The sequence below is a fragment of the Denticeps clupeoides genome, chromosome 11 (assembly GCF_900700375.1).
Source record: "Denticeps clupeoides chromosome 11, fDenClu1.1, whole genome shotgun sequence".
Lineage (NCBI taxonomy): Eukaryota > Metazoa > Chordata > Actinopteri > Clupeiformes > Denticipitidae > Denticeps > Denticeps clupeoides.
The window spans coordinates 6,694,772-6,719,947 of record NC_041717.1 but is presented as its reverse complement, the minus strand read 5'-3'; the positions used below and the strand labels follow the sequence as shown (position 1 = coordinate 6,719,947).

At 43.2% G+C, this 25,176-nt stretch overlaps 1 protein-coding gene and 1 pseudogene across 2 annotated transcripts in view; both read right to left on the bottom strand.

The window, feature by feature from the left end:
• The window catches only part of LOC114800004 (tubulin beta-1 chain-like), a 44,387-nt gene extending 19,802 nt beyond the window's left edge, over nucleotides 1-24,585 (bottom strand). Inside the window, exons 1-2 of one of the 2 annotated variants that reach the window (XM_028997049.1) lie at nucleotides 18,914-18,992; nucleotides 18,714-18,824 (exon numbers count right to left, since the gene is read on the bottom strand). Coding sequence is in view for 1 of the 2 variants with exons in the window: in XM_028997050.1 (XP_028852883.1) it covers nucleotides 24,358-24,399 (42 nt within the window). In the remaining variant the exon portion in view is untranslated. Of the gene's footprint in view, nucleotides 1-18,713; nucleotides 18,825-18,913; nucleotides 18,993-24,357 lie in introns of those variants that run through there. The other variant, XM_028997050.1, reaches the window with a different exon arrangement.
• Nucleotides 17,829-21,409, bottom strand: LOC114799055 (tubulin beta-1 chain-like; annotated as a pseudogene).
• Nucleotides 24,586-25,176: the final 591 nt, after the last annotated feature.

Here is a 25,176-nt window from a genome sequence, read left to right as displayed (position 1 = left end):
TATATAATTGTATAAAACTATCCTGTTTGTGTCTGTTCGCCGTCGGGTCATTGCGTGTTTATGTTCCCTTGTCTCATGTAGTTTGTATTAAACCCCTGTCCTGTGAAATCGTGCAAATGCATCCTTCATCGCCATGTCCAGCCCACCCGTGACAGAATGACCCGACCATGTGGACGCAGCCGATCAACGCCCCGCTGAGATCCAGGGAGCCGTGGATGGTCGGGAGGACATCTGCTCCATAGTTCCATGTTCAAAATTCCATGTATGGACGTCCCCCGACACCGCTGTCTCGTCCGGATTCCAGCGACACACCTCCGGTAATCGCCAGTTCCCTGCCATGATCCATATCATGGATGTGACAGACTCTCGACGGCCTACGAAAGCTACCGTGGGGTCGAGAGGATCTGTTACACTGTCCATGTTCTCCCTGGCGATTCCGGAGGCGGGGAGTACCGACGAATCCGTGTGACCGGACCTCGATAGCCTATGAAAGCTACCGTGGGGTCGAGGAGACCGGTCGCGCAGTTCAGGTGCTCACGGCGTTAACCGAGACGAGGGAGGTGGCAAACTTTCCAGCGGGGCACGTCGGAGACTGACCGGAGTGACGGTGCCTGCGGACGGCGGACAGGATGCCGGACGAGCCATGCTTTGGCCCGGGCCTGACGCCGCCGGTGCAGGACAGCCGCCACTCGTCCTTATGGACTTCCTCCCCCCTTTCATGGACCGTTTTGTCGGGCACTCCCAGGAGGTAGTGCCTTTGAGGGGGGAGTCCTGTCATGATCCGGACCGGCAGGGGTTACTCCGGATCCGGAGTTCGGACCGGAGTTTCATGTTCATAAACACAGGTCATTGCGTGTTTATGTTCCCTTGTCTCGTGTAGTTTGTATTAAACCCCTGTCCTGTGAAATCGTGCGAATGCGTCCTCCTTCAGCGCCATGTCCAGCCCACCCGTGACAGCCAGGTTTGAAATGCTGCATCCGTTTGGGACGGTAAGAAAAGATAGTTATTCAAAAGGGGAGAAAATAAGCTTAGTTGCTTTATACGAAAATGTTACCTAAACTGGAGCCAAATCTTAAGTGAGTGTTTTACTACAGGATTAAGGAGGCGTGAGTACGGTTGCATATATATAGGAGCGCTCATTAAGGAAATAGGACAAAGCCCTGAATCACCGCGCAATTCCATGTCTGCCCAAGCAGGGCTAGGATTATCACGCCACGCAAAAATCCAGTATATTAATTTACTTATGTTTGCTGCCCAATAGTAATACATGAAGTTTGGCAAACCCATACCACCTGCTGCTTTAGGCATTTCAAGGAAAATATTCCTCATCCGTGGGACAGATTTATTCCACACAAATGAAGAAATAAAAGAACCTAACTCCTTGAAGACAGACTTGGGTAGGAAAATAGGAATCATTTGGAATAAATACAGAAAGCATTGTAGGACTACCATCTTAATGGTATTCACTCTTCCAGCCAAAGAAATGGGCAATGAAGACCATCGTGAGAAATCATTTTTGTACGCTCAAGTAGAGTTTTAAAATTGCATGCATAAAGGTCCTTTTAAGAACGGGGGACATTAATTTCCAGATAAGTAAATTCCACAACCTGCTTAAATGGAAAAGAAATAAGATCCAGTGACATTGCTAACTGATTAACCTGCAAAATGGTGCTTTTAGAAAAAATCAGTTTATAGCCTGAAATTAAACTATATGACTGTAATAGTTCCATGAGGACTGTTATAGATTCTAAAGGGTTAGGCAAATATATTAGAAGGTCATCTGCATAAAGTGGCACATTATGGGTTTTATTGAACCTGGTTACACCTGTAATTCTCTCCTCTTTCCTAAGGGCAATCGCCAAAGGCTCTATAGCTAAGTCAAAAAGGAAAGGTGACAGACAGCAACCCTGTCTTGTACCACAATGCAAAGGGAAATAATCTGATATTACAGAGTTAGTTCGTACAGAGGTCAGTGGTGAATTATACATTATTTTAACCCATGATATAAAAAACCAAATCTTTCCAAGACCTCAAATAAACATACCCACTCAACCCGGTCAAACGCCTTTTTGGCATCTAAAGAGATAACGATTTCAGGCTGGAGAGTAGAGTGTGAAGAATATAATATATTGAACAAACGGCGCATATTAAAGAATGATTGCCTGCCTAGTATAAAACCTGTTTGGTCCTAGTCAATTATTTTAGGTATCACTGAATCCAGGCGGCAGGACATGACCTTTTAAAGAATTTTTTAAACGCATGGAAGGAGACTTATTGGCCAGTATGAACCACGTGTAACGAATTCGCTCAAAGGGAAATATTTATAATTAACTAAAGCCAAAATTCCAGGGGAAATTTTGATGGGTCTGTCCGGGCATTGGTCACAGCTGCGGGCATGGGATTTGTAAAATGGGGCTTCTTTACTGTGGTACTGCCTTCGGCCTGACCACTCCGTTGTTTCTTTACATTTGACGGTCTTCGCGTGGCGGTCTTTAACGTAAGACATGTTCTTTTTTGCCATTCTCAGCACAATAATAAATGGTCTGTCTTCCTGACAGACCCAATTATAACTGGTTATAATCAATAATAAACATTTAGATTAGATTTTAGGATAAACTGTAGCAGAATTAATGTTACAATTACTTGAGCTGTCCGTCCACGGAGCAGATAATATAATTATTTATAAATTCTGGGAACGATTATCCCCCCTTTTGCCAGGAAAGGTAGCTTTCCCACTCTGCGTGCTAGCAGTAATTTAGCCTGTAGCTTAAAGGATCAACGATCAGTGACTCCAGATTGTGAGCAGCACACAGAAGCAACAATTGTGAATTTAAAGAATTTAATAAACACGGCTATAGCTAACATAAAACAATTAGACAAACATATACATACAGGGTAAAGGAAAGTAAGGAAAAGAGAATGGCAGAATTACACATCAATTAACCACAGCCTAATGAGAATTGTCAGAGAATCAAGGTTCACCTTAAAAAGGGGTTCAAGCTTAAACACGCACCTAAATAGTTATAGACGTTACTTGCATTGGTCCTTGTTTCATGCAAAAGAGTCCTGATGCGGTAGGGTCACGATCCTCAACCTTTAGGCGTGAGCTGGAGGTCTTCCTTGAAGTTACTTGAAGGTAAACTTGCCAAAGAGTAAGCCCGAGAGGTGAGCTTAACAAAGTGTTGAAAAGACGTGTCTCAGGAGGAAGAAAGATTTTCTGAGCAAAACGTGACCTTTGTGAAGTGCTTTTTGATGCTTTCTGGCACGCCCATCATGTGGCCTGAATGGCCAATCACAAGTGTGAATTTTTGGCGGGAGAAGTTTCCTTTGTCTCGGTTTACGACTGATTTTTTCTTTTTTTTTTTTACGACTGAAATTTTTATGGCTGGCCCAGAGAGAAACTGTAGTTCGTTGCAGTTACAATTTCTACCTTATAGAAATTGTATGATGCATTTTGTGATCACATAGTATGCATCACTGTTTCAGTAATAAAGAGAAGTTCCTTCTGACACCAAGAAAGAGACCTTTAGGAGGTAGGAAAGTAGAGATACACTTATACACTTAATTATAGGTAATTAGAGTTTACCTAATACAAAATAGAAAGTTGTAACTAGTATAGTTCATACAAGGAAACGTACACACAATGCATGCATATACGGGATCCACTTATAATCGTATATTCCTAGCACAAGATACAGAAAATGTGTTTAAGTGTTGTGTATTGCAAGGGTGGGCCAGGCTGGAGGTCTTTTGGAATGCTTTGAAGTTTGGAGCCCCACCCTGGGGGAAGACTGTGGGCAATCAAGCATCAATATAAGTGTAGGCTGAGGGTCCTGGTTTGTAATTTATATGTAGATGTCAAAGGCTAAAAGTTTCTTTGAAGATCGACCATCTGTGATCCTACGCAGACGCTACACACGTTTACGTGGGTCCTTATCTTTTTTTAGTAAAACCACTATGACTGCCTGGGTCATTGTACAGGGTAGTTTCTTTTGGGAGAGAATTTCCTCAAAAAGTTTACTTAAAAGAGGGGTCAGCTTGGCTGAAAAAACTTCATAAAACTCAATTGGGAATCCATCTGGGCCGGGAGATTTACCATTTTGCATGGAATTTATAGCTTGTGCTATATCTTTGCAAGATATTCCAAGTTCTAAACGTGACCAGTATTCACAGGTAATCTTAGGATTTCTAACTGATCAAGAAATGTATGTATTTCAGATGGACTGACATGGACCTGAGAAGTGTATAGTTTTGTATAATATTCCTTGAATTGTTCATTTATGGTTGTTGGCTGGTTTGATACAGTGCCACGCGTCGTGTGGATCTCAGATATTGTGTGGCTAGCCTGAATTTGCTTAAGCTGATGAGATAATAACCTGCCGACTTTATCACTGTGTTCATAGTATGTGCATCTAGTGCATCTAGTCAAAAGCAGTCTTTCAGTCTCAGCAATAGAAAGATTGTTAAATTCTGCTTGCAGAAGCAGTCTGTCCTTGTACAACTCTGGATTAGAGGAACCAGCACATTTTTTGTCTATTTCCAGAATTTTTTTGGACAGGTCCATTAGCTGGCGATTATGCATTTTCCTCACATGGGCTGTATATGAAATTATTTGTGCACTAAGAAATGCTTTAAGAGCCTCCCAAATAGTGATGAAGGACATACCAGGCGTGAGATTGACATCAAGAAAGAAGTCAATTTGCTCCGAAATATGGTCTCGAAATGGTTTAGTAATGGGTCGAGGCGCCACATTCGACGAGTTGCGATGTTGCTAGGAAAGCACATATCGAGTTGCACAGGGGAGTGATCCGAGATCATGATAGGATGGTATTGACTATTTGTGATGCAAGAGAGAAACCCTCCATAATTAAGTGATATGTGTTTAGGTGTGGGAGCTTTGCAAAAAAGGTGCAAAAGAACTGTGGGTTGTCTCACGTTGTAAGTCGCTCTGGATAAGGGCGTTTGCCAAATGCCGTAAATGTAAATGTCTACACAGCTTCCTTATAACTATGACAAACCTGACTTTGGTATCTGATATTACAGACTCATTTACAAACGAAACCCCTTTTCTTATCAATATCGCTGCGCCTCTTGATCTGTCCCCATATTCAGAGTGGAAGATGTGATCTACTCAGCCTCTCTTTAATTTTGAGTATTCATTAACTCAAAGATGAGTCTCCTGTAGAAATATAATCTCAGGGGCCAGGGCTTTCAGATGGGAAAAAACCCTGCAACATTTTATAGGGTGGTGCAACCCTTTAATTTTCCAGCTTACAAAACGCAGTGAACCCGGCCCTGACCCATTAAGACAAGCCATATCGTGGATAGCCTAAGCAATCCCACACACTGAGAAGGAGACGGGGGAGGGAGAAAGAGAAAGTAAATAACATTTACATTTACAGCATTTATCAGACACCCTTATCCAGAGCGACTTACAATCAGTAGTTACAGGGACAGTCTCCCTGGAGCAACTTAGGGTTAAGTGTCTTGCTCAGGGACACAATGGTAGTAAGCGGGATTTGAACCCGGGTCTTCTGGTTCATAGGCGAGTGTGTTACCCACTAGGCTACTACCACCCCAAAACAATAATGATAAAAAAAGCAAACTTAAAACCCCAAAACCTATGCTGGCCCCATAAAGCGGGGGACCACATCAACATTCCTAGTGAGCGATAAACATAGCACAACAGTGCTCAGGGTGAACTACCATAAGCACCACCGAGCAGAAACAGCAAAAAAAATAAAATTATGGAAATTATGGTAACGTCATCAATAACAATAAACAGTCAGTAAACAGTAATAACTGAGCACACCAATAAATCAGCTCAAATTGAACATGTACCCAGTTTGGGTGTGATATTTTAACCAGAATTTTGTCAATCATGAATCAGACAAGTTTTACAGAAAATACCTAAATAGAGAATACTGTACTTCCTATATGTACAAGATAAATAACTTACAGGATCAGCTGACTTTCTTATTCAAAACTGGCGAAAAGAAAAGTAATTCACCACCTGGATGTCCCTCAAACAGATGCGCCGAGAGATGAAGGCTCAGGCCTCCTCTGGAGAGAAGAACATTTTCTCTGTATTCAGATGGGTGATTCTGAGTCGACCAGGATACAGGATGCCGAACTTTACCCCCTCCATCCTGCGGAGCTGCCGTCTGATGTCATTAAATGCAGCCCGAGCCTTAACTACTTTAGCCGTGAAGTCTGGGAAGACCGAGATGGACATGTCGTTTATCTTGATACGATGCTTCTCTTTGGCAAGATGCAGGATATTTGCACAGTCCTGGTAGTAGTGGAAGCGGGGTGGATTCCCCTGCCTGGGCCCTGGAAGAAATTATCGGTGCGCCCTGTCCAGCAGTGGCGCTTCTTCCAACTCAAAAGCTTGCTGAAGTAGTGACGAGACAAAAGTTGTGGAGCAGATCTGAGCCTCAGGAACTACTATTATTCTGACGTTGGTCCTCCACGATCTGGCCTCTGCGATCTGGCCTCTGCATTGTCACACTTATCTTGCAACATTTCAGTCAGTGTTGTAAGGTGACCTACTTTTTTCTGCAGATGTGTAATAACGTCATTGCATGTCGAGAGGCTTTCTTCCATGTTCTTCACTTTAACGCTGAGTCCAGACAGCTCCGTAGTAATTCGACAGTAACAGTCTCCCTGTATTCCTTCAGCTCGGACCGGACCGCTCTTATGTCCGATTTTATAGAAGCCAGCTCACTCTCCAACAATGCCCGGACCTCAGTTTTTAAGGCATCGACCAAATCCACTCGCAGCGCGGACAGATCTTCAGTTTTAAAAGATTTGACGTTAATCGCTAACACGGCTGCACCTGTTCCAGAATCTTCCACACGGCCCTGAACAGGCGAGCCACAGGCCTCGTAGTCTGAAGAGTAGTTTGTTTTCCTCTGGATGATTTACCAGCCATTTCTCCGGATTATATTTGTGCAGATTCCTTTCTGACCAAAGAAAAAACAATGGTTCATCTATGAAAAATGCCTAAAATTATACTATTTAAATCACACTTGGCAGAGCTCCACACTAATGTGTCTACTCCATAACACGCTCAGCAGCACCGACCCCCAGCAGAGAGATTTGCGGGCTCCAGCCGGAATGGCCAGAGAACTGCCCGTGGGAGTTGATCGTGCCCTGGGTCCGGGATGTCAGCAGGATGGATGACCCTCAGGACCACCGGAGGGAGGACACGGACGTCATAAGGATTGGTGGGCGGTAGGGGCCGGGATGGCTTGGTGGGCAAGCGAATGAGCTGGGTCCTTCAATAGCGCATCCGAAATTTATATTTAATTAGGGAAACAGAAGGCTCAAATGAATAGTAATGACATAAAGCCCAGTCAGCCGGTGAGTGTCTCTACCCCGGCGCCAGTACCAGTAGCACCCTCCGGACAGCAGGGCAGTTGTGTGACGGCTCGGCGTAAATCACGCAAGCGAGCTTCCGTGGCGACCCGCCAAGCTCCCACACCACCTGGGTACCACACACCGGTTCACGTTTAGAGACGCTTCTCCCCCCTCAGCGAGGCATCCGCTGGGTCCTACAATTCCCCGGCTCATTGGAGACTCTATAGTTAGAAACGTGAGGATACCGGCACCAGCAAATAAAACCCCGTGTTTTCCTGGAGTCAGAGCGCTCGACATCCGCGCAAATTTAAAAGCCACAGTTACCTCAGTATAGCGATTCACGTCGGCGATAACGACGTCTGGCTACGCCTGTCAGAAATAACCAAACATAATTTTATAGAGATGCTTGAACTGGCTAAAACGATGTCGGATAAAGTAACCTGCTCTGGCCCATTACCGCAGTTAGGGCATAGCGACGAGACCTGTATCAGGCTCCTCGACATAAATCGCTGGTTGTCGGAGTGGTGTCCAAAAAATAAAGTGGGCTTTATTAATAATTGGCCAACATTTAGCCTGGTCTTTTTGGGCGAGATGGCATCCACCCCAACAGTTGTCTAAAAACTTAGCTCATAGTCTTAAAACCAAAAAACAAAACTGACTCGCCAGAGCTGAGACCAGGCAGCAGACAGACTGGCTAAACCGATTGTCTGCCATTTGCGTAGAGTCGCCACCCAGCTTGTACAATATTGACACTGTGTCTTTACCTCGCTCTATTAAAACAAGATATTATAAAAGAAACATTAATAATAAAACTCATAAATATGCTGACACTGTGTCTGTTCCACGGCCTGGACAGGGTGTCTGTTTCAGCAACTTACTACCCGTTACTATCATTCCTTCTGAACGTACCACCAGCAACTCCAATATAAAAATAGGATTATCAAATGCTAGATCCATTACACCTAAAATGCTCATTGTCAATGAAATTATTATAGATCAGGGGTTTGATGTACTATGCCTGACTGAAACCTGGTTAAAACAAAACGAATTTGTAGCATTAAACGAGTCTAGTCCTCCTGGATGTACACCAACCTTGCTTAACTGGAAGAGGAGGTGGCGTCGCAGTAATTTATAATGATAACCTCGGTATTACTCATAAACCCAGACATGGATTTAACTCTTTTGAGGTTCTACATACCAATATAACTCATTTAGTCTCACAAAATAAAAATCCCAAGGTCATTCCATTGATTATGATTTACAGACCCCCTGGACCTTATTCTGAGTTTCTTAGTAAATTTACGGATTTTGTCTCCAACTGTATCTGTGGATAAAGCCCTAATTGTCGGTGACTTTAATAAATTAGAACTCCCTAAGAACAGCATTCCTGTCTTTATTAGACTCAGTTGGAGTTAACCAATATATAACAGGACCTACTCACTAAGGTGGTCACACGCTCGATCTTGTACTGACTTTCAGTTTAAATATAGAAGATATAGTTACTCTTCCGCAATCTGAAATGATCTCAGATCATTTCCTCATCGCTTTTAAATAATGTCTCAGACACAATAAACTCAACCCCCCTCGTTAACTGCCATGAACTGAGAAAAGTCAAGCGTGCAGCTGCCAAGATGCCACTTTCCACCAGTTTGGCCATATTTCAGAGCTGCAACATCACTGGAGTGCCCAAAAGCACAATACTCAGACATGGCCAAGGTAAGAAAGGCTGAAAGACGACCACCACTGAACAAGACACACAAGCTGAAATGTCAAGACTGGGCCAAGAAATATCTCAAGACTGATTTTTCTAAGGTTTTATGGACTGATGAAATGAGAGTGAGTCTTGATGGGCCAGATGGATGGGCCCGTGGCTGGTAAAGGGCAGAGAGCTCCAGTCCGACTCAGACACCAGCAAGGTGGAGGTGGAGTACTGGTTTGGGCTGGTATCATCAAAGATGAACTTGTGGGGCCTTTTCGGGTTGAGGATGGAGTCAAGCTCAACTCCCAGTCCTACTGCCAGTTTCTGGAAGACACCTTCTTCAAGCAGTGGTACAAGAAGAAGTCTGCATCCTTCAAGAAGAAATCCTTCATGCAGGACAATGCTCCATCACAAGTACTCCACAGTGTGGCTGGCAAGAAATGGTATAAAAGAAGAAAAACTAATGACATGGCCTCCTTGTTCACCTGATCTGAACCCCATTGAGAACCTGTGGTCCATCATCAAATGTGAGATTTACAAGGAGGGAAAACAGTACACCTCTCTGAACAGTGTCTGGGAGGCTGTGGTTGCTGCTGCATGCAATGTTGATGGTGAACAGATCAAAACACTGACAGAATCCATGGATGGCAGGCTTTTGAGTGTCCTTGCAAAGAAAGGTGGCTATATTGGTCGCTGATTTGTTTTTGTTTTGTTTTTGAATGTCAGAAATGTATATTTGTGAATGTGGAGGTGCTATATTGGTTTTACTGGTAAAAATAAATAATTGAAATGGGTATATATTTGTTTTTTGTTAAGTTGCCTAATAATAATGCACAGTAATAATCACCTGCACACACAGATATCCCCCTAAAATAGCTAAAAATAAAAACAAACTAAAAATTACTTCCAAAAACATTCAGCTTTGATATTAATGAGTTTTTTGGGTTCATTGAGAACATGGTTGTTGTTCAATAATAAAATTATTCCTCAAAAATACAACTTGCCTAATAATTCTGCACTCGCTGTATAGCCAAACTAACCAGGAATAAGACAGAAACGGATACTACCACTCAATATCATCATAGTAGCGATGACTTTATGAATTTCTTTAATACTACAATAGTCACGAATAGAGATAAGATTAAAAGCACAACAAAAAGCTCCGCCGATGTTTCTATGGAAAATAATATTCAAATAGCTGACCACCGATTAGAACGCTTCAACTTTATTAAAAAGCATGAATTAATTAAATGAATCTCGTAGTCAAATCAATGTACTTGCGCTTTGGATCTGTATCGGTTGTACAGTGCCACCGTCTGCCGCTGATTCTGTTTGTTTTCTCCAAGACATGGAATCAGGCGCCCAGACTACTGGCAGACCCCAGTGAAGAGACAAGCAAATAAATCCTGGTTCCTGACAACTGCTAAACGAGTACATAGCATGAAACGAACCAGAGGGTCACCACAACCGCCACCACCATTACAACTACAGCTTCAGGGATCTTCAAGTGGACCAGTAGCATCACTATGGACACGTAATCTAGACCATGACACTGGACTACATTCTGGACTTCTCTAACCCTACAACTGTAGGACTTATTATTAATATGCTAATTAATGTAGACTTGTCCATCTGTTGAATTCATTATTACTAATCTTGTTTTGAGATGTAACCTATCTGTGTGTGTGTGTGTGTGTGTGTGTGGTGCGCAGGAGGGATGAATTACATGAGTGAGATCTCATGCCTTATCATGCCTTGTCACTATTGACTCATAACTCAAATAATTACAAATTATGTACGTTCTAAGAATCATTTGAGTTATTCGAATAATCATGTCAGCCACACGGCTGTCCACACAGCGCGCAAGAGGGTTCATCTGCCCCACCAGCGGCACATGAGCACCATCTTGTGGAGACGTAGAGGCATGATGCTCTCTGAGTAAGTTTTGTTTTTGATAATGAAACTGTGCCCTCGGCCGGTGGCCTGGATGCGCTAATGCAATTTTTAATGAACCCTGATAACGGTGAGGGGAAAATGAACAGGGACAAACAAGGAGAGGCCAGATATCACGTGGTGCTGGCGACGCCCCTGTTGTGAGTGAAATGAATCCCTATGTCTGCCGCTGCCTATTTGAAGCTACCCTTCCTGGGGCCTGCAGGCCTGAAGTCAGACCGGAAACCCCGGTTTTGAGGCGGGGGTCCTGGGCTAGCAGTGGGGGCGGGGGTGGTGTAGTGTAGGCTTGCGAGGCAGACAGAAGTCGAAGGCTTCTCCTTCTTTCTTCTGGAGGTCGCACCTCTGACTCCTTGCCTCGAATGTGGGGCCGAAAAGGTTCTTACATTCCACCAGGGTGTCGAGAAATTGCACCTTTTCCTGGTCACTGAGACATGGATGTTATGTCCCTGGACGTATGCTACCATGTGTTCTGTGTGTCTGGCTGTGTTTTTTGCATCCTGTCTCTTTTAGGTTGACTTCATAGGAGGAGTTGAAGCTTTACTTTACTTTACTTTATTTAGCAGACGCTTTTATCCAAAGCGACTTACAAGAGGAAGACATCAGCAGTTCTCGTTCGCTTTCTATAGAATATTGAGTTTACAAACTAAGAGCCCTGATAAGGCTGAACTTGTCAGCGAAGAGCGTGCTCAGAGATTGTTAAGTGCTAGACGAAGAAAAAAAATTATAATGTATATATGCATTTTAGTCTAATTTCATTTGCTGATCTGGGAGAGCGTGTAGGAGTGTAGCTAGGTAGTATTGTATTGATGTAGGAGGGTGCAGTTCCATTTACAGCCCTGTAGGCAAGCCTTCCAGCTCCACCTACCATCTGCCATTGGTCACCTCCACCTATATAAAGGGACTTTGGATGGTGTTCGAGAGGTCCCCAGGGTCTGCTAGGCCCTTACACTTTTGGGAGGTCCCCAGGGTCCACGGAGATCTGCAAGGAGCTCCGTTGGGGATCTCATTTGTGTGTCTTGTTGCTTTGTATGATAGATCCCTTTGTTGTTAGCCTGTTAGATGTTAGCCTGTTATGTGCCCTTTTTGTTAACTTGTGTGTGTTTGAGCTGGACCATCCCTTCCTTTAGGCTGTTTTAATGTCGGTTAGCTGTGTTGAGTCTGCTGTTTTATTGTACCTGTTAGCTCACTGTGAATAAAAGCACTGTTCGTACACTTTGTTTGCTGGTGAGTGTGTAACAGTGGACATCCTCCTCTCCACACCCTTGTTGCGTTTCTGAGACCCCTAGACTTATGAACGTGACACTGGATAAGTTCAACCATAGGTCCTGTTGATGAGAAAGAAGCCCTCCTGGTTAGGTGGAGGTGATGAGCCACCAAGCAAATGTTTGAAAGAGAACCCTTGGTGGGCCTGCAAAAAAATAGAGAAATAAGGTAAAACCTTATAGCTTTTTAATGCAAAGCTGAGCAGAGCCGGCCAGTGCAAACTTAATAAAGATGTGACAGACATGCCGGCACGGTTCAGCCACAGAATTAAGGTCTGCATCCAAGACCGAGGGCGACAGTGTGAGGTTGGAGACCACAACGTTTGGATCTACACCTGCAGAGGGCTTAGGCCCAACGGAGGAGATGGCGGGAGAGGTGCCTTTGATCCCTATCTACGGCCGAGCCGGAAATGAGCTGCGCATTAAAATGAGCTGCGCACACAACCCCACAACTGAGAACACTGCTGAAAAAACAAAAACACACACTCGACATCTGAAAAGTTTGCACTTGAGACAGGAAATTAAAAACCTTTTAAAATGATCCGTAAACCACAGGGGCTTCAAAATGAGAAAATAATAGCTGATTATTCACAGGGTTTAAAGAGGGCACGGCATGGAATTGAGCTCACACTCCTCTTGCGCTCCCACTTTGTTTCTCTTCCTGCCCCACTGACGAATGCATTTTAAGATTCATCTTTGCTTTTATAGAAGAACAAAAAAAAAAAAAAAATATTCGAAGCTTTAAAATATTCGAACCCAGCGGTGCCAGACCACACCATCCAGCCAGTCTAGTTCTTCTCGGTTCACTGCATGGACAGGACACGGGACTCTGGGAAGTCAAGCGGAGGCGGTGTGTGCTTGATGGTCCGGGGACATGGGACCATACAAAGCTGCGTCGTACAACGTCAGGAAAGCGGTGAAGGAGGCAAATCAGTGCTACAGGAAGAAACTGGAGTCACTGCTGGAACAGAGTCTGTGGCTCTAGGAGCCTGTGGCAGGGACTAAGGACGATCATGGATTATAAAGTACCAACATCCGGAATGACGAACGTGGACGTGTCTGGCAGACAAGCTGAACACATTCTATGCTCGCTTTGAGGCTGCACCTAAAGACGCTAGTGATGCTCTAGCATCGGCTAGCGGCTCTAACAGCTGCAGACAGGAAGACACTGACAGCACCGAAAACACATTCATCATCACTGAGCATGACATGAGGAGAGCCTTCAGGAGCGTGAACACCAGGAAAGCAGCAGGACCAGACGGCATCTCTGGGAGAATCCTCAGAGCCTGCGCGGACCAGCTAGCACCTGTGTTTACAGAGATATTCAACCTCTCTCTATCTCAATCGGTGATCCCCACATGCTTCAAGGAATCCATCATTGTTCTGGTCCCAAAGAAACCCAATCCTGCCTCCCTCAGGCAGCTAGCCTTAACCTCAGTAGTGATGAAGTGCTTTGAACGGCTGGTCAAAGACTTCATCATTTCTTCATTACCAGACACACTTGACCCACTACAGTTAGCCTATAATCCCAATTGATGTACAGACGACGCCATCTCACATCTCCTCCACACAGCACTCACCCACCTGGACACTTGGAAGGGAAATTATGTTAAAATGATTTTCATTCACTACAGTTCAGCATTTAACACAATAATCCCTTCCAAACTCACCACCAAGCTGGAGCACCTGGGACTCAGCTCATCTCTGTGCCAGTGGATCTCCAACTTCCTAACTGGGACCACAGGCAGTAAGGATGGGCGGACATGTCTCAGCCACCATAACTCTCAGCACTGGAGCCCCCCAGTGCTGTGTATTGAGCCCCCTGCTGTACTCGCTGTACAAATATGACTGAATAGCCACTACTAACTCAACCACCATCATCAAGTTTGCTGACAACACTGTCGGGGTGGGCCTGATGTCTGACAATGACAAGACGGCCTACCTGGAGTAGATTGGAAATCTGGAGAACTGGTGCAGAGGAACAATCTCCACCTGAACGTCTGCAAGACAAAGGAGTTGATAGTGGACTTTAGTACCAAGCAGGAGAGGAACTACAAGACCTCTGTCATCAACAGGAGTCCAGTGGAGAGAGTGGACAGCTTCCGATATCTTGGTGTTCACATCACGCAAGACCTTTCATGGTCCTGTCACACCATGGTGAAAAAGGTCTGGCAGCGTCTCTACCTCCTTAGACGCCTGAGAAACTTTAGACTGCCCCCCAAGGTGCTCAGGAACATCTACCCCTGCACCACAGAGAGCATCCTGAAGGGAAACATCTCAACCGAACCCTACAGAGGGTGCAATTACCTGAATGCATCATCTGTACCTAGCTCCCTGACCTTCAATCAACCAGCGGTGCTGGACCAGGGCCAAGAAGATAGTGACGGCCACCCCAACAATGGACTGTTCTCTCTGCTGCGCTCAGGGAAGAGCTTCTGCTTCCTGAAGTCCAACACAGAGAATGAGGAGGAGCTTCTTTCCACAGGCTGTTCAAGTTCTCAACAATCACAACACTACATAGAATTTCAATACACTCCAGCACTTTCACTTCCACCTTTAATCACTCTGGACTCAATCACCCCCAGAATTTTTGCACAAAATCTGTACTCTTTTTTTAGTGGTGGGCCGTTATCGGCGTTAACGTGCTGTGTTAACATGAGACTCTTATCGGACGATAAAAAAAATATCGCCGTTAATCTATTCACAAAGTTGTGTTGGGAGCTGGGTCTATACTACGCAAGCTATTGTGCCGGAGTTAAATGGTTACACTAGATTTATAAGTATATTTCTTCTTTCTTGTGTGTTTTAGTTTCTTATTTCCTAAAGACTTTTATTTTGTTTTTGAGACCCGGTTCAGGTCTCTTGGGCACATGGCGTGAGATGTGAGAGGTGCGTGGGGTTTGTGTGCAAAAAGTTATTTCTTTCATTTTAATTTATGTACATATTAGGAATATTTTGCATGTGTGTTATTTTGTCAATATTTTTTTATGTTCTTTTAATATTGTAGAGAGAGGTGCAGAAAGGTGCGATGTGTGACGCAATGTTTTGACACTTTGCACAGAAAATCTCTTGGGTGTCAGCTCATCATTTGTTGTTCAAGAAACGAAATCAAAATGTTACACAACGCAGAAGAAGAACCGCTACACTATGATGACTTTCACCTTGATATTTTAGCGCGGATGTATACCTAGCCGAATTGCACTGTAGAGGGCGAGAACGAGTCTTCAAACTGTGAAATTACCACATCAAACGTCACGTGGTAACATGGATGCAGCTATTTAACTGAATAAACAGTTGGTAAACACAAGTACATCTTATTGAACATAATTTATTTTCATCACCAATTATCATAGTAGAACAGCTTTCTCAAGCAGTTGTGATGCATTTTGGAAACAGGAGGTGAGCCCCTGGTCTAATGCGCCACCTGGCTTGAGAAACCCGTTCTCAAAGACTTTACTTTACTTTATTTTTAGCAGACACTTTTAGACTTACTTTTAGTCATTATTTGGGTAACACACATATTCTGAATGCCTTCAGCAGAATTCAAATGAGCCATTTAAATCTAGATTAATGTAGATTAATCTAGAATATAGATTAATTCTAGATTAATTTTGCTTACTCTAGATTACTCTAGATTAATTCCAAGATTACAGTGATATTAATCTAGATTAAGAAAATTAATCTATGGCCACCTCTACTCTTTTTACTATAGCACAATTTTTTTTTTACTTTGCCACTTTATATTTTGACTCCACTCATTTGCACACCTTCACCCTACCTGTTACACATATTTTGTGTTTTAAGACAAAAGTGTAATATTTGGTTATGTTTGCAATATTTGCATATTGGTTCATTGTATACTTGCAATATTTGCAATACTGTGGTCTGTACCAGTTGCTAAAGCATTTCACTGCATATCATACCGTGCATGACTATGTATGTGACAAAAAAATTTAGAATTTTAATTCTGGGGCCGATGGCGAAAGAGTGAAAAACAGATGCCTCTGAGGACACCACGTGAAAGAGCAAACAGCTCAGATCACAAACACAAACAGAAGGTTTTGGAACATGTTTGGTTTTTCAGTATCTATGAATAAAATCAGCGTGCCAAGCGTCAGTTCCTGGATGTGGAGCATGGATATTGCTGGACAGTGCATAGAATTAATAAAGGAACCCCAGAAAACATAAATTGGTCTCAGGTATTTGTACCCACAAAAAATAAAACGTACAACTTTTAGAACAGATCTAATTGGAAAGTTTGTCTCTGAAACCGTGGGTCTTAATTTGAACTTTTGTTTATTTATTCTTAGCATATCACACTCAATTAAAGTCCTTTATTAGCACTAAGAAGGTTTTAGCGCTGGAAGATCTAAAAATGCTATTTTTATGAACTGCTTAAGAAGATTTGGAAAAGGACATTATTTAATTGACCAGGCCTCTAAGAGCTCTTCGCTTTAGAAGCCCACCACTGTCACCTAGTGGACCACGTTCCTATTACAGAAGAGTGGTGGCTCTTTCCAGGTTCTATTCTTGGGGGATCGACAGCAATTAAAAAAGTTCTCACATCTAAATCAGGTCTGACTGGTTTTATCAAACCATATACTTAATATTCCTGTACGCTTTTGGGCAAGTTAATCAAAAGGATGTAAACCTGTGTGGTTTAACAAATGCTGTGTGCAACAATTAAGTTATTAACACAGAATGAAAAAATCCTGCTCTTAATTTGACAACTGCATGCCTACAAATAAACACATTATTCTGTTTTTACTGCTTTTATGATTAACATAAGATATTTAAGAAATGAACACAAATCCATCTGGTAAGTAAACATTGTTATGAACCTTCTCATCACCAAGGACAAAAAGAGCATTTCTAACTTAGAAAATTGTTCATATATCTGACAAAAACATAAAAAAATGAACACATTTTAAATCAGCTCAGCCAGAATCACCATTAAGATCATGAATATAAACGCAGGTATATAAACACCATGTTATGTACAGGACTACCATTGCCCAAGTGCTCACGCTGGCTTATATTTAGCCATGCCATGATATGTGTGTTGGCTGTGCGAGTGCCGTGTTGGTTTCCAGCCAGTAATCGCAGGCCTTCAACTCGATCTAGTTATTTTCAGCCTGTTGCCAAGTGTTCTGCCGTGGAATTTAATAATAATTTCAGTGTTTCTCTATCATTCCAGGTGTCTTATCCTTTTGACCATGAGTGGTTGGAGGCTTTAAATGGCTGAGCCTTCACTTTGCTAACATCCGGCTAAATTTGCTGGGGAGATGGATTCCCACTAAGAGCGGGAATCCAAACTCGACTATAAACCAGAAGTCCTCAAAGTCCCAGGTTCAAACCCCACTTACTACCATTGTGTCCCTGAGCAAGGCACTTAACCCTGAGTGTCTCCAGGGGGACTGTCCCTGTAACTACTGTTTGATAAATGCTGTAAATGTAAATAAATGTAAATGACTGCTTCTATTCAGTAACTGAAACTGTAATACAATTCTTCTTGCTTACAGATATTTATTGAATGTTGGTTGCACGTCGTGCTACATTCTGGTGAAACAGGCAGGCACTTCGGTTATGACGAACACAAAAATGATAATAATGCTTCCAAGAACAGAACTGCACACTTCAAGAAAGAGCGCCATATCATAACTGTTGATCCAGAATAAACGTGAAAATGCTTTTATTGAAAACTATGTATAGACAAAGACTTGGGAAAAAACAGCACAAACAAGAACAGGAAGATGGCTGCAACCGTGAGGTAGCGGCCATGACGTGGGTCACAGGCAGCCATCATGTTTTTGGCATCAAACATCTGCTGTGTCAGCTCAGGCACAGTGAGCGAGCGGTACTGCTGGCTACCTCTGCTGGTGAGTGGGGCAAATCCTGGCATGAAGCTATGCAGACAAGGGAAGGGCACCATGTTTACAGCAAGCTTGCGCAGATCTGCGTTCAGCTGGCCAGGGAACTGCAGGCAGGTGGTCACGCCACTCATGGTGGAGGACACCAGGTGATTGAGATCACCATATGAGGGTGTGGTGAGTTTGAGGGTGCGGAAGCAGATATCATACAGGGCCTCGTTGTCAATGCAGAAGGTTTCATCTGTGTTCTCGACCAGCTGGTGCACAGACAGGGTGGCATTGTACGGTTTGACAACGGTGTCGGAAACTTTGGGTGAGGGCATAACGCTGAAAGTGTTCATGATGCGGTCAGGGTATTCTTCACAGATCTTGCTGATTAGCAGGGTGCCCATGCAAGACCCGGTGCCACCACCGAGGGAGTGGGTGAGCTGGAAGCCCTGCAGGCAGTCGCAGCTCTCCGCCTCCTTCCGCACGACGTCAAGGACCGAGTCAACCAATTCCGCCCCCTCAGTGTATCAGCCCAAAACTGAACTAATAACACACAGATACACATAAAATTTTACCTACCAAAAACAAAGTTGTCAGGTCTAAAAATCTGCTTAAAGGGCCCAGATTTCACAGAGTCCATGGTTCCAGGCTCCAAGTACACCATCACGGCACGAGGTACATATTTACCACCTATATTTGATTTAAAGTTGATATTAAATAGCAATTTTTTTTAGCACATAATAACAATATAGTGAAATAGAAAAAAAAAGAACACCCACCTGATGCCTCATTGTAGTAAACATTGATGCGGTCAAGTAGGAGGTCACTATCTCCATGGTATGTTCCAGTTGGGTCAATGCCATGCTCATCGCTTATAACCTCCCAAAAGTGGGAAAGGGGAAGGAAAAAATTAATAAAACCAAGATACACAGGGTGGTAGCAGCCTAGTGGGTAACACACTCGCCTATGAAACAGAAGACCCGGGTTCGAATCCCGCTTACTACCATTGTGTCCCTGAGCAAGACACATAACCCTAAGTTGCTCCAGGGAGACTGTCCCTGTAACTACTGATTGTAAGTCGCTCTGGATAAGGGCGTCTGATAAATGCTGTAAATGTAAATGTAAATGTGTTATTGGACAAACTATTCATTTTTGGATGAAGGGACGGGTGAAGTTAAGCGCTAAGCTAATTTTAAAAAAATGCTACAAACATGTTGGCCGGTGTGGTTGGAATTATGATCATAATGATCAGTCAAAAGCCAATGCGAAACCCACTGTTTAAAATGCGGCGCCAAAGCCACACTGCGGATGCTTTGACAAAGAAAAATCCCCCCACTCACCCACATCTGAACGAGGATTTTATTAAAAACTCAGAGTTAAGAAATGGCCAATTTAAAACTAACAAAAATATAATATACATTTACCAATCCATGAAACCGACTCAACAGCGCCGTTTTATTGAAAAACCGACGGATGATTCAAGGACATTCTAACCTTAAGCGCATCACTAATTTACTCGCAATTATGAAACGGTAGCAGGTAAATTGACAATCTTGTGGAAATACAGGCAGCAATTTCATCCACGTCTACATTTACATTTTACATGTACAGTATTTATCAGACGCCCTTATCCAGAGCGACTTACAATCAGTAGTTACAGGGACAGTCCCCCCCGGAGCAACTTAGGGTTAAGTGTCTTGCTCAGGGACATAATGTATTAAGTGGGGTTTGAACCTGGGTCTTCTGGTTCATAGGCAAGTGTGTTACCCACTAGGCCTAATGAGCCAAAAAAAATGCAATTTACTAATCGAAAGTTATGTAAAACTTTACAATAGCCAACTTACCTTCGCACCAATCTGGTTACTAGTGATGTTACGGGACGTACCGAGGCCTCGGAGTGTGTATCAAGTACTGGAGGGGGCTTTTCCGTGAAGTGCGTATCGAGGTTGCTGCATTTAGGGGAGGAGCCTAAACTGATGATGTCTGAAGCCTCGCTGCCGGCTGTGCCTCGTGACTGCCTTGGGAAGCAGTTCAGATTTTGCTGCGAGGTTTGAGGCAATATAAACCCCTCAGGCTCCATTCAAAATGTGGGGTTTTGATGGAGAGTTCTGGTCAGTTCAGACTTTGGATAGTTTTAATAGTTTGGATACTATATCATTTGGAGATACTTTGGAAAGTTTAGAGAGAGAGAGAGAGCAGCATCATGGAGGCACGGAAGACACAGAATGTAACAGCAGATGCCACTGTGGAGGTCCAGTGCTACCATTCTGAGCCAAATATAAGCAGGCTGGAAAACCCTCTGGAGTACTGGGAAAGGCAAAAAGGACTGTACCCCAATTTGTATGCGTTTTTCTTCTGTGCCATGTGAAAGGTGTTTTCAACGGCCAGTGAGGTTGTCAAAAAAAAAGGAATCACTTAAAACCAAAAATTCAGAAATTTTATTCCCAGTTACACAAGCATATCATATAATACTTCCATTTTGTGAAAATATTCACACAGAATACACTCAAACAGTATTTTATTATACTTAAATGTGATCATTTATGTAGAACAATTATTTGGTCATGCATGGTTTGTAATTATACACCTGGCCAGTAGGTGGTGTCGTGTGCACATGAATCCTTTCTTGATCCATTTGGCTCAAGTGGTGCGATGCCTCATGAGGCTTCATCTCACCATCACTACTGGTTACCACACTGTCCAGCTTGAAGATGCACGATTCCTCTCATTTTTGTTCAAGAACTTTGCTTGCTGCTACCAAGACGAATTTCCGTCTCCGCTTGAGCGTTCCGACAGGCGGTACCGCTTTAAATATGTACCCGCTCTGATAAACCCACAAAGAACAAGCTGTTGCCATTAGCTGATTTTGAGCTTCCACCCTTGAGGACCGTCAAGGTAACATCCCATTGGCCGTTAATGTTGTGAATCAAATGTCTGAGAATGTCTGTGATCTTTCCCTCTCCGCCATAGGCCCGAAGCCTTGACGCTTACTTCCTCTCTGAAATATACTGCGTAACACAAAGTAAAAAATATGATTTGCTACAAACTCGGTTTGCATGTATTTTATTTTTTGTTGTGCATCAAGTATTCCTCTTTTGTTTTTTACTTTAAATATTTATGTTTATACTTTACATATTTACTTTAAATATTATGTTTGCATTTTCATTAAAAAATATAAATAAATACGTTTTTTGTGTACGTGCCCACCAGCATCACTTCACTTCAGAGAGCATGACTCGCATCACAGCGCATTGTAGAACGAAGGGCGACTTTATTAGCTTATAAGGACAAAGCATTGCCGCATATCCTGCTGTCCCCATGGACGTTATCCGATTACAAAGCGAACTGTACAGTAATCAGTCGACGCCACTGTGCTACGATTACGCCCTGTGCTTTTGCCGCATGTTCCTTCTTTTAACTGGAGAGCCACAGAAGTCCAGCTTGCCAGCAGAAAACGTAAAAGTAAAAAGTTACTTAATGTAACCCCGGTTCTCCCAAGAGCAGCTGGGACAGCCAGTGTGGAGCTTGACACAGGAAACACGTCACCTCCACAGTAGGCGGAGACACGTGACTTCAAAATTGACCTTGATGGGTGTGTGTGCGCATGCTAATGGGATGCCTGCCCCCACAGGGATCCCCTGAAGGGGGGACATTAGCAGCTATTTCCCCTGTCAGCATAATCATGCCCGGCAAAAATTTACATCCCACTCAGCCTGTTAAGTGTCCCACAGAATAAAAAAACCTTCCCCAAAGCCATTATAACTTCAGACCTACTGCACTGACACTGCCAATCTAGTTATGTCTCTAATACTTTAGCACAATGGTTTATAATTATTTTTAATAATCAGTGATTATGTGGATGGATGCATATGAGATTCTGTTTTAAGTGCATGATGGTAGTAACTTAGTGGTCGTCCCTCAACCAGCGAATCCACTAAATTCTATATAAAGACTTTCTTCTGATTGTTAATAGCAGCATGCATACACTGTATTCATTTTTATAAAAGACAACAGATGTGAATATGTAGAGAAAAAGTAAAGGCTTTCTCTGTGAATGAGCGTAATATTGATTGCTGTCTTTGTTCAGGCTGGATCTAATCTGGTGGCCTTTGGCGGGGAAGCAGACCCCGTAATAAACCCAGGGGAGGAAGAAACAGCTATGATATTGTAACCACCGCCTTTTACATGAAGGAAAATGCAACACTGACCTATTCAGCATGTAGGGGAACAACAAGAGGAAATTATGTGCCCCCATCCCACTGAACTCAAAATGTCATCGTCTCCTTTCTTTCTGTCTGTTTTCCTCTTCCTTAAGGTGAAAAGGAGGAAATGAGGTTAAAAGTACAATGGCGCTCCCTACTGGCCATTAGGATCATGCTGTCTCCAACATCCATGGTGCTCAGGTCGGTATTAAAATACAGTAAGACAAGCCTATTTAACTACATATATAGTTTACATAAGAGGAATTATTATTCCTAAGATGAAAAGTATTAATAATTGACTTTCGGTCACAGTCAGAAAAAAAGAGAAAATTTATTGTTTTTGTCATTGTGAAACACTGCAGCACAGCACACGATGACACAGTAACCATCACCCTGAGTGAGCAGTGGGTAGCCATGACAGGTGCCCGGGGAGCAGTGTGTGGGGACAGTGCTTTGCTCGGTGGCACCTCAGCGGCAACTTGGCAGTTCGGGATTTAAACCCGCAACCTTCCAATTACGAGTCCACATCCTTACCCACTGGCCAACACTGTCCCACAACTGTGCTTGTGTGGACCACCCATCAAGTAACATTATAAACAACCTCACTACATGAAAACATTTACATTGGAGGGAGATATGAACTTTTCTGAATTGAATAGAATGGCCTAGTGGGTAACACACTTGCCTATGAACCAGAAGACCCATGTTCAAACCCTACTTACTATAATTGTGTCCCTTAGCAAGACACTTAACCCTGAGTGTCTCCAGGGGGACTGTCCTTGTAACTACTGATTGTAAGTCGCTCTGGATAAGGGCAAAATGTGAAAACATTGTGGTAAAAACACAAATGATGATATTCACTGGTCACTGGACTGAAAAAGTCAGGGCCTAGTTTAAAACATTATTCAATGTTTACACCAGGGGTCTCTGAGATTCAGAATCCAATGACCTAGATTGTGGCACATTTATGCCATGGCAGCTTCCTGGCCTATAGGGGTCACAAAAGTATTCCCCATGTGCCATTGCTTGCCCTGGTTTTGGACTGTTGTGTGAAGATTAGGTCTCGCATTGGTGATTATATGAACCTATTGCACCTTGGGGGTTAGTTTTAGCCAGTTATCATCATGGATTTGTGATAAAAGAAATGCTTTGCTAGACCCCAATAGAAAAGTTTGCTTGTGCACAAGTCTTGATTCAGACTTCATATTAGACACGCTTTGTGGCAACAGTTAAGTACACATACATACCAACTATATTCAATGCATCGTGTAACTTGATAAGAGAGAATAGTGTATTAGTGATAGTTGTCTTGGCGCCCGGGGAGCAGTGTGTAGGGACGATGCTTTGCTCAGTGGCACCTCAGTGGCACCTTGGCGGCTCGGGATTCGAACCGGCAGCATTCTGATTCCGGGGCTGCTATGCCACCACTGGCCCTGGATGTATATTAATTAATTAAAGCACCCTATACACCATTATCAGAATATGCTTATCAATACTTTTAACATGAATAATTCTATCAGCACCGTTCATAGTAGGAACAACTACACCAGAAATTAATGCATTGTTTTGAATATGTTTGTGAATATGTTTGTGTGGTCGTTTATATACTTAAGTGACAAACGAGACCCTCTGCAGAGATTTCTCTCCTCTATAAAAATAGTTCACACAGGTCCATGTCTCTTGCTATAATTAATGGTGTATTAAATCTCATGTCTGACTTCTTTGCCAAGTTCATTACTGGCAATAAGCTTATGATTATGCTGGTGTTTGATAACTGGGATTTGCGAGTGTTCATGTTATGTTCAGCTGTTGTAGTGATTATCCTGTTCAAGCAAACCTGCGTGTATGTTCCTTTCTCACACTGTATGTAAATCGGCATGTGGCGAGGACTTTTCTCAACGTCACTCGGATGAGTCCTCATTAATTGCTGGTTTCTGTCAAAAGAATCTTAATATCCGAGACATATACAGAGCCACAAGGCATTATGTGTGTTTGGCTTAATGCATCAAAACAGCTCTGACCTGAAATCCTTGAAGGTGTCCCGTGGTATCTGGCACCAACATGTTAGCAGCTGATTCTTTAAATCCTGTAGTTTACGAGATGGCGCCTCCTTGTATCTGGTATCTTCGGTGGTCAAGTCAACACCTTGAACAAGATGTTGTGTTCCAGGGTGTCGGGAGCATTATCTTGCACTGACTTCACATGTATGGTGTATGTGGTCTGCACCGCATTTAAATTTACAGTATTCAGCAGTATCCAGAGCTCCTTACAGTCAGTAGTTACAGGGACAGTCTCCCTGGAGACACTCAGAGTTAAGTGTTTAGCGCAGGGACACAATTGTAGTAAGTGGGGTTTGAACCTGGGACTCTTTGAACTTCTGGTTCAGAGACGAGTGTCTAGCCCACTACAGGCTGCTACCATCAATGTTTAGGTACATACTACATATCAAAGTAACATCGACAAGAATTCCAAAACCCAAGATTTTACAGCAGAGCAGTTGCCCGTGTCCACAACAATATTGCGGCTGTTTGACACACTGAGGCTTTACTCAGCTTCCCTTTCCAAGCAAACTGTTATTGAAATATGGACTTACTATTTCTATTTCTACCCAATGAGCTCACTAATGTTACCCCCTCATGCTGTAGGAGATATTGAGTTCTCATCGGCTTCTAATCTCATTTTGAGCTGCTAAGGCCACTCAGCCCACATGCAGTGACATGGTGTGACAGGAGCCAGCAGCTGGGGGCTGGATGTGGCAGCGAACTGAAGAAAAGCCTCGACCTGAGCCCACATAATGTCCAGGCATCAACCCTGATGCACGTCAGACATTTCAATTAAAA